We start from the raw sequence: 10,292 nt of genomic DNA, 5'->3' as shown, positions 1-10,292 counted from the left end.
ATTAATGATGATGTGGCTTTTAAAGTCACCTGTGCATCATCAGATTGTAACGTGAGCTGCTGCTTTTTAATATGAGGACATATTGAGTCACGGAAAGTGTATAAGGAAGGAGTGAAAATATCTATCTATCTATCTATCTATCTATCTATCTATCTATCTATCTATCTATCTATCTATCTTCTTATCCCAAACATTAATTTTATCATTTGCAAACATTTTCAAAATGTACATGTATGGTTTACTATTACAACACATCATCAGTCGGGTAAAACTAACCTGTCTCAAGAGGGTCTAATGTGCATTTTTTTATATAGTCTTTGAACTGAAACTAATTAGTTCAGACAGGAAATTAATTTTACTCCTAGTTTATTGTATTTCTTTTTGTTAATCTAATGGGAAACCCAGTTGTCATACAATTAAATGCTTCAGATTTTATACAAAAACTTCTGTAATCAGCTGTAAGAGAGAAGAGATACCTGCACTGAATTAACCAAGTAATTACCTCAGAATTAAAAGATATGAACATTTTCTGCCAGTACAAAGCATTTATGTTTGGGCTGAACTGAATGTTTTGTCTAATATTTTATTGACCACAACATCATACAGGATGTGTTGGATGGTTCCAATGGTAGACTATCTTTTTTTATTTTATTTACGTCAACATGACCCTACAAGATTCTTTCTAAATCAATAAGATGATTCTATCAAAACCACGAGACAAGTTTTGATTCATCCATTTAGATTTGTTTCTATGTTTATGTTTAGGTGAACAGATCATAATTAGGAATGAGTCCACAGATTATGATGACACTGTGATAACAAGGAAAAGGTTTCTGGGGAAAAAAGTATATTTGTGGAAATTTGTGATAAAAACCCCCCCCCCCAACATACTTCAATCTGTAATCAACGACTGATTATCCAGTGATTAATTATATATCTTTACATAGGATGGATATCAGTCATGTGCTCCGCATATCAAACCTTTATGAAAGACTGACAATAAAAAAAGCTATTTTTAAAACGAAGCCAGAGGAAGTCCTGTTTGGAGTTTTCCACAAGCCATGTTGAGGACATTGAACATTTAGGACCGAAAACGAGCACTGCACATCCACCTGAACACACCATTCCCACTGTGAAACATGGTGGCGGCAGCATCATGCTGTGGGGATGCTGTTCCTCAGGAGGGACCTGGAGGCTGCTCAGACACGAACACAGGGCCATCTGGGAGAAAAAACGTGTTGGATTCTGATAAAAGACTTGAGACTGGAACAGAGGTTCCGGACTACGAACAGAAACATCCAGCCAGAGCTACGATAGATGGTTTAGATCTCTTTAAGTGGTTGAGAGCTGCTGTTCACAGGCACTCTCCAATCTGACTGAGATGGGGATATTTTACAAAGAGGAATTGGCAAAGAAATCCAGTGTGTAGATGTTTACAGCTGGTACAGGAAATACATCAAAAGACTTGCAGCTAAAGGTGGCTCTCCAAAGTATTGACTCGGGGAAGAGAATTATCTTCGCATGCCACACTTTTCACATTTTTATTTGTAAAAGACAAAAAAAGAAAACCATGTAACATTTCCATTCAACTTCACGCTGTGCTCGTCCATCAGTTAAAATCACAATGAAATATATGTTTACATTTGTCTCCGCAATGTGACGAAGGCTGATGAATACTGTTGAAGCGCCGTTGGCGAAAACAGGTCCATGTCTTACAGTTGAAAACAGCGACACCTGATGGCAGAACTATGAAACTGCATCAACGAAGCGGTTTATTTTTTATTGGAAAACACAACTTGTTCATATCTGTAAAACTTATAAAAGGTTTAAAGTACCGCCGTTGCTGGCCGGCTCGCGCTGCTGCGCGGCTTTCGGCCATCACTCTCATTTCACTCCGGGCACCACGTCACTGGTTCCACGGTGGGCAGGTCTCGCGCGGCTCTTCCGGTGGAGACGTGGCTCTGCTGCCATATTGACGCTCCAGCTAACCCAACAGCCAGCCGCTCCGAGCAGCTCCGGGTCCCCGCTTCACCATTCCGCCGCGACGAGAGACCACCGAGGCGACGAACACGAGGGACTGAAGCCCGCCGGACCGTGAAGAGAGACTAAAATGGTGAGCGACGTGGCGGGAAGCCCGGTTGGCGTCCGTCGGGCCTAACCATTAGCATAACATCAGCTAACGCGGCTCGCGTCTCCTCTCCGGCTGCGACCGGACGATACAACCGGACGAGGCTTCGCACAGGACGGACAGTGCCGCCCCTTCACTCGGCGGTCATATCTGATTTTAATCGGGGTTGTTTGATTCCTGTAGTGGACATTTAACGCGTGAAAACACCGTGACGGGCTAGTAGCTGTCCGAGCTAGCTGCTGTCAATAGCCCTGTGGTAGCTAACTAGCTACTGTCACTCAGTTAACTAATAATCTTCATTAACTTGTAAATAAATGGACACGCCGCGTTCATAAACCTCCGAATCATGCACACACACGGGGGACGTTCGTTGCGTGATTGTGCCGAACTATTCCTCACGACCATCAGGTCCACAACGTTTCCGTCTTTGCTTTAATTTCTTCCTCCTGCTTTTGTCAACGTGGATTAACCGCAGCTGCTTTGATAACCCATCACACATGACAAAATGCATTTCAATACGCCAGTGTAGCTCATATTCCGAATAGGTCAAATCTTGATGCTATGTACGTTTAATTCTTCCTCAGTCAACGTTTATCCACGACAGCCCTGTCAACATTCTGCTGCATTTAAATGTGAGAAGCTGTTTCTACATAAAACGATCAAGTGGTGACGAATATGTAAGACCTCATGAATGACCTCCCACAGGAGCCCAGATCGGCTTGTATGTTATGCCAGCTGCTGCTTTCCTTTCAAGGAATACGGTTAAAGGTACATGTCAGGGGAGTCCTATTAGTCTGAGCAGATAAAACCTTCACCGAGGAGATTGAGATGAACGTGAGGATCTGTCACAATCTTTAAGAGCTTCGTTGTTGTTAAATATTGAATTTGCTCTTTGTTTGAGTTGAAGCTCCATATTTCTGTTCTTCTGTATTAGACTTGAAATGTCAGATTTGAGGTGTCAACATGGAGATGTGACATTTAGTTTGAGTCTTGGTTTAAATAAATCTCCTTTGTAACTATAGACTTGTAGAAATGTAAAAAATGATAGTACAACTTGTATAGCAGTGTTGGTTTTCGTTGTTTGAGTTCACCAAGAAGTGTACATCATTTGTCACACTGCTACCGTGCAATGCATGCACACCACCACCATAGAAAATAGTTCTTCTGCACATATGTGAGTAGATGGTAAATATTAACCATGTTTACATCCACTGTCATGACTCCTGGTCCATATTGTCGAAACGAAAACGGGTTTTCACTTTCACAATTTCCGTTGTGTCTGTCGTGATCACAACATGTCGTGCTGTTTTCCTGGAGCTCCTGAGGCCTGAGCGTAGCCCTGATCTCCTCCTCCTCCATCCACTTCCAGGTGCTGTTGGCAGCGGCGGTGTGCACCAAGGCCGGCAAGGCCATCGTATCGCGGCAGTTTGTGGAAATGACCCGGACGCGCATCGAAGGCCTCCTGGCCGCCTTCCCCAAGCTGATGAACACGGGGAAGCAGCACACTTTCGTGGAAACAGACAGCGTCCGCTACGTTTACCAGCCGCTGGAGAAGCTCTACATGGTGCTCATCACCACCAAGAACAGCAACATCCTGGAGGACTTGGAGACGCTCCGACTCTTCTCCCGCGTGGTGAGCAAACACCGCAACCCAGCCTCCATCAGTGTGTTACTGCCGGGATGCATTTGAGTCTGTTCGAAGTCTCAGTATGTCCTGGCAGAACATGGCCATTATATTTCTCCCGATCAAGGATCCCAGGTTGTTTACAATAGCTAGAAAATAATAAAAAAAAAACAACTACCAGAACACACTGCAAAAGGGCAACTGTATCATACAACCATATCTTTTGACTGTAGTGTGACTTTGGCCCTCATGGATATTTAATAAGTACTTGTAGCTGAAGGTTAGTACTTGTACCTATACGTGTTCTTTAAAAAAAAAAAAAGTGGTATTGTCGCATCACTAGTAATTTCAACAGGATGACATGCGGCTCAAATTCAACCCAAAGATTAAAACCCGTCCTTTCAATCTCAGCCGTTTATTTAGTCTAGACTAGATTCTTCTGTGTTTCAGTGCTGGTTAGTATGAGTGTTATGTGTAACAACACAATGGAACTTGCTTTCAATGTCACTCCTCAGAATTATAATAAGAGAAATGGTGTCAGAATGTGATGACAAAAACCTCATGGGAATGACGACCGACTTTATCATTTGAACTTCAACTGTGGTTAAATAGTGTTTTCTCTGCGCGGTGTGCTCTGCAGGTCAACAGGTGGCCACCCAGGATATGCTGACAGTGGGTCAGATTTCACTTCACTATCTCGGCATCAAACCTGGTGGCAATCGGCACCAAAATGATGAAAGATTACAAACGGGATGCAGTTAAAATTGGTTCCAAAGAGATAAAGCCCAGTTATTTGAGTACAGATCTCAAAGACATCAGCATCATATACTTCAAGTTGTATTTGTAGGAATTTACTGTTGACATTTTTTAAAAGGACAAGTATGAGTACTAGCCTTTAGCCACTTGCCATCACGGAGTACTGATAGAAGTACTTGAATGTCTTAAAGCCTAGGCTATGTGTGTTGATGAACCATCTCCAGCAGCCTTGAAGTGGACAGCACAGTGCAGCATCTATCTATGCACTGCTCTGTGTGTACTGCAGACCAGACACTGCAGCTTGCTGTTATTCAGTGTGTCAGTCACACTTTCGTCATGTTTAGCATGTCGCATCACAGGTGTTTGAGTCCTGAAACTCTTTAGCATGTAGCAGAGTAGGATCCACTGAGCAATTGAACTATTGAGTGACATCAGGCTAACTCTGCTGCTCCAAATGTCTCTGGTGATTAAGATGCTGCTGTTGTACAAACTAACTTTCTACTCCCCCTGATTTATATTGCATAATTTAACATCCGACTTATATTCGTCGTTCACTAGTATTAATGACATCGCCCATGCTCTCGTCTACCTGCTATGTGACATCACGTAATACTCACCAGGTTGTATCGGGGGGTCTTGTACGTGTCGGAGCACTCCGTACGGTATCGGACCCGATAACTGATACTGTGCTATCGCTATCGCGCATTCCAACATATTACTATTGGAAAACTCCTCTATCACGTGTTGAACTCATTTGGCGCAGCGCTGATTCAAACACAATTTGGAAAATAAAATCTCTGTGGGCGAATACAAAAAATTCTTTAAAAAATACTACTTGGTATGTTTTTCCTTAAAGAACACATTGTTATAGTTGTTTGTTTTTTTTAATGTGCTCAATGTGTTATATTCGGATATTTGTAATATAATTGATCACCACATAAACATGAGGAGATGAAACGTATTGAACTCTGATGAGGTTGAAGCCGGGGCAGTACTGGAGTACATTGGAGAGTACGGCGCACATTGTTTAAGTACATGTTGAGGTGAGATGACAGTATATATGTGGTTTAACGTTCTGTAATTATCGGCTTCTCGTTCACCAAAGCAATGACCTGAAATGTCCCCAACAACAGGTTTTTAACATGCACTGCATTACAACTGCTGATTCAGCAGTCTCCTCCACTGTATTCACTGCACATTTTTATCAAACTTCTCATCAAGGAATAACATCTGTGACACCTCATCATTCTGCCACATCTCCAATAACGCATACCAGAAATCCCATTTCAAAAATGCTGCAAAATGGGGTGTTTCTACTCGTAATGGGAGATTGAAGCACATTTTATTTTCAGTGTCTCAAGCTTCAAGTTACTTCACTGTCTGTGTAAAGCAGATAAACGGCAATAGATAACTTTTTTCCCTCGAGAATAAAAACGCTAAAATTAAAACTGTGGCTCAAACTGAATGTTTACAACTTTACATCTCTTTACTCTTATATTCTTTATTTCTGCTCGTATCCACACAGTTCATGTCTACAGGAGAAGTTCTATTCCAGAAACAAACTGATTCAGTGTGACAATGAATTGTTGTTCTATTCTCTTTATGTTCACCGTGTGCTTTAATTCATCCAGTTAAACGAACCAACCAACAAACCAACTTTGCTTAAAAGTTATGATAAATCAATTTGACATATCAAGATCAATTTATTTTAACGAGAAAGCAAGACGTTTTGTGTTTTCTGGACTAGAAGTAATAAGTATTTTTATTGTTGCTCATACAATTAGTATTAAGAAGTGACTTGTATGTGTACGTGCACTAATGTGACTTATTGATTCATAACACATTTTTGTCAGATTATTTTTTACTTGTAGTTTTGAAAATAAGCTACTGAAGCTGTTACAATAACAAAATATATAAGGAATGAGAAAATGTTTTCATGGACTAAATCTGTGATGTTCAGTGCTGCAGGAATTTGGTTCTTTTTCTAAGCCAATTCTTTGCGTAAGCGACGAGTACTCGCACAACAAGGGCGGTTGATGGCGACTGTGGTTTGGTCTCCTGATCGTCCTCCCCTCCCTCTCCCAGATCCCAGAGTACTGCCGCGTGCTGGAGGAGAGTGAGATCTCGGAGCACTGCTTCGACCTGATCTTCGCCTTCGACGAGATCGTGGCGCTGGGCTACAGAGAGAACGTCAACCTGGCCCAGATCCGCACCTTCACAGAGATGGACTCCCACGAGGAGAAGGTGTTCCGCGCCGTCAGAGAGGTGAGAATCGTCCGGGTCACTCTGCAAAGTGACGAGCGTGAGAATGGGCGTGTGTCCCCCCCCCAAAAAGAACTTCCTCTCTGTCCACCCTGCTTTTGCCCCTTCCTGGTGCTTCCACTGATCTTTGCATTGTTTTGAACTCCACAACACTTCCTGGTGGCTGGATTTCTGCGCTCAGAAAGACAAACGTCAGACATTGTCAACAGGTGGACTGACACTGTGCTCAGTGATTCAGTGTGACAATGGAGACAAGATGAGTGGATATTTGGAGCCGCGGGGCTGATTCAGCGCTCTGAGGCTCTCTCTCTCTCTCTCTGTGTGTGTTAATGTGCAGACCCAGGAACGAGAAGCCAAAGCAGAAATGAGGAGGAAGGCCAAGGAGCTGCAGCAGGCCCGGAGGGACGCCGAGCGCTCCGGGAAGAAAGTCCCCGCCTTCGGGGGCTTCGGCAGCGGCGGCATGACCAGCGTGTCCTCGGGCTCCATCATCACAGACACCATCGTGGAGCCCGAGAAGCCCAAGATCACACCAGCAGCAGTCAGGTACGGCTCCAGATCAGCCTCCTCCCTCGCTGTACGGGGGTGGGGGGGTGGGATGGTTTCATGCAGCGGGGCCCTTCATCTCCTCTATGTCCTCCTCAGACCAAGTGGGCCCAGCAAGGCTCTGAAGCTCGGCGCCAAGGGGAAGGAAGTCGACAACTTCGTGGACAAACTCAAGTCTGAAGGAGAAACCATCATGCCTTCCTCGGGAAAGAGAGGATCTGACGTTTCTAAAGCTCTGCCGCCGCCCGTCAACGTGGAAAGGTACACACTGAGCAACACACACACACACACACACACACACACACACACACACACACACACACACACACACACACACACACACACACACACACACACACACACACACACCGATCAGCCACAACATTATGACCGCCGAGAGCAGAGCTGAAACTGTGACGTGCTTGGAAAGCACGTGTTCCCACCTCACGCCTTCCAGACCTGCTGCTGACTTCCTGATGTTAGAATAAGACAAACGGCGTGACATTTTAAACTTTACACTTCAATGGAAAAGCTACAGATGTCAGTGTTCTGTGTCGAGGGACACCCGGTCCCCAGGTAGGAGGTCTCCAGAGCCACCGTGTTTTGGATGAACCGGTTTCCCCGTTTACTGTTGTGACTTGTAAAACAGGAATTAAGAAGTTGTGACTTGTAAGAGTGGGGTTGTATTTGTGGAGAGGAACCAGTTCAGGCACACAAAGAAATTCTCCAGTTACACAACTACAAATTCACTTTTATAAGTGCACAAACCTTTCTCAGCAGTAATACCCCAATAGATACGAGTGGAAAAGCAGCACTCATGCTCTGGCTGATCTCTGAAGAGGAGTGTGCTCTTCCTCCTCAGCGTACATCTCCGTGTGGAGGAGAAGATCTCGCTGACCTGCGGCCGAGACGGCGGCCTGCAGAACATGGAGGTTCTGGGCATGGTGACGCTCCGGGTCACAGACGACAAGAACGGACGCATCCGCCTGATGATCAACAACAACGACAACAAAGGCTTGCAGCTGCAGGTGAGTGCGCACATGAACTGTGTGTTCTCGGCAACTGTAGACTTTATACCACACTCAATATATCATCAGGACCATTATGACCTTTAGTTTGAAAATCAATTCTAGTTTCCTGCTGTTGTTCCGAACATGAAGGAGTCCTGATGAATCAAATCTAACTCGCATTGTTGATTTAAAGAAAACTACATTAAATAGATGGTATTTATTGTCATCTCAGAACGTGTTGCCCTTGTTGTCCAGGTTCGTGGGTTCACCATTAAACTGAACGTACTTGTGGTGAAATCGCTTTAATCTGTAGTTCACGATAGAAGTCTGTCCCCCTCCCCGCAGACGCATCCCAACGTGGACAAGAAGCTGTTCACCGCCGAGTCCGTGATCGGCCTGAAGAACCCGGAGAAGTCCTTTCCTCTCAACAACGACGTGGGCGTGCTGAAGTGGAGACTACAGAGCACAGACGAGTCGCTCATCCCTCTAACCAGTACGTCCCGACAGACGCCGCTCTGGAGACGGTCAGATGCTCCTCTGGCCGCCCGAACGAGCGCCCAGTGACCGTATGAACTCTGTCCCTCAGTAAACTGCTGGCCTTCAGAGAGCGGCACCGGCTGCGACGTCAACATCGAGTACGAGCTGCAGGAGGAGAGCCTGGAGCTCAACGACGTGGTCATCAGCATCCCCGTACCGTGAGTATCCATCGCCGCCACGCCGCTCCGGCTGGACGGTCCGGGCACTGACCCTCCCCCTAATGTCGTGTCCGTGCCGCGTGTGGCGCCCAGGTCCGGCGTCGGCGCCCCGGTGATCGGCGACCTGGACGGAGAGTACAAACACGACAGCCGGCGGAACGTTCTGGAGTGGTGCCTACCCGTCATCGACGCCAACAACAAGACGGGCAGCCTGGAGTTCAGCATCGCCGGCCAGCCCAACGACTTCTTCCCCGTCAACGTGTCCTTTGTGTCCAAACGCAACTACTGCGACATCCAGGTGAGCTGCTGCTGCTGGTGGGGGTGGGGGGGCGGAGCCTGGCACCGGCAGGCAGGGGGGGCGGGGCCTCTGGCTGTCGGGAGCGGGAGGACCGTACTCTGTCCACTAGGAGGCGACGTTGGAAGCAGAGCTGACGTGTTGGATTGAGCTCCAGATGTGGATTCTTCCATAAAGCAGCTGAAAGCGTCAAAGTGGGTGAAGTTGTGGACGTTCTAACGTTTTGTTTCCTGTTTCCCCAGGTTACCAAAGTGGCCTACGTAGATGGCGACAGCGCCGTTAGATTCTCTTCAGAAACCTCCTTCGTCGTCGACAAATACGAAATCCTGTAATCGGAAGGAAACGACAAAATCTGAATAAAAAGTAAAAAAAAAAAATTAAAAAAAAATCACCGAAAAAGAATTCTCCCAAGACAAGAAAGAAGAAGAAAAGGAAAAAAAAGAGTCCAAATCTAGGCTCCAGAGAGAGAGTTGTGATTTCTTGGCTGCTCTGGTGTGAGAGACGCTCCCTGGACAGAGCAGCGCTGGTGTATTTATGTTTGTATGACAGGAGCTTCTATATATAGAGTTAACACACACACACACACACACACAGGGAGGAGGCTGGACTGTACAGAGGACGTCAGTGGAGGATGACTGCGGGGGGGGGGGGGGGGGTCAGCGGCCCTCCGCAGCCCTGTCTCCTCCGTCACGTTTTCTTTTTCTTCACTTCATCATTCTGCGCCGGTCAGACCGTCATGATCGGCGCCGTTAGAAATCCACCAGTTGTCCCCCGTCTTTCGTCTCTGGGGGGAATAATTCTGCCTGTACGTCTCATCAGATTGATCTATTTTGTACCGTTTGCTGTATCGTTTGTCCCCCCCACCCCCTCCAGTAAAGACGTTTGACTGTCGCTTCTGTTCAACTTTATTTCCTCTAGTTGAGTTATTTTAACACCATTACAACCACTCCTCACTTTAAACTTCAGAAGAGACGGGCTC

The 10,292-nt window shown here is 45.8% G+C and overlaps 1 protein-coding gene across 1 annotated transcript; it reads left to right on the top strand.

The window, feature by feature from the left end:
- Positions 1-1,960: 1,960 nt before the first annotated feature.
- On the top strand, positions 1,961-9,701 carry arcn1b (archain 1b). Its single transcript, XM_080509652.1, has 10 exons — positions 1,961-2,113; positions 3,498-3,761; positions 6,594-6,773; positions 7,108-7,313; positions 7,413-7,574; positions 8,176-8,341; positions 8,669-8,816; positions 8,910-9,018; positions 9,112-9,316; positions 9,556-9,701. The coding sequence occupies exons 1-10, from the start codon at positions 2,111-2,113 to the stop codon at positions 9,643-9,645; spliced, it is 1,533 nt and encodes a 510-aa protein (XP_080365778.1). The 5' UTR covers positions 1,961-2,110; the 3' UTR covers positions 9,646-9,701.
- The last annotated feature ends 591 nt before the right edge of the window (positions 9,702-10,292 follow it).

Source organism: Blennius ocellaris, assembly GCF_963422515.1.
Source record: "Blennius ocellaris genome assembly, chromosome: 2".
NCBI lineage: Eukaryota > Metazoa > Chordata > Actinopteri > Blenniiformes > Blenniidae > Blennius > Blennius ocellaris.
This window is presented reverse-complemented; position numbering and strand designations above follow the sequence as displayed.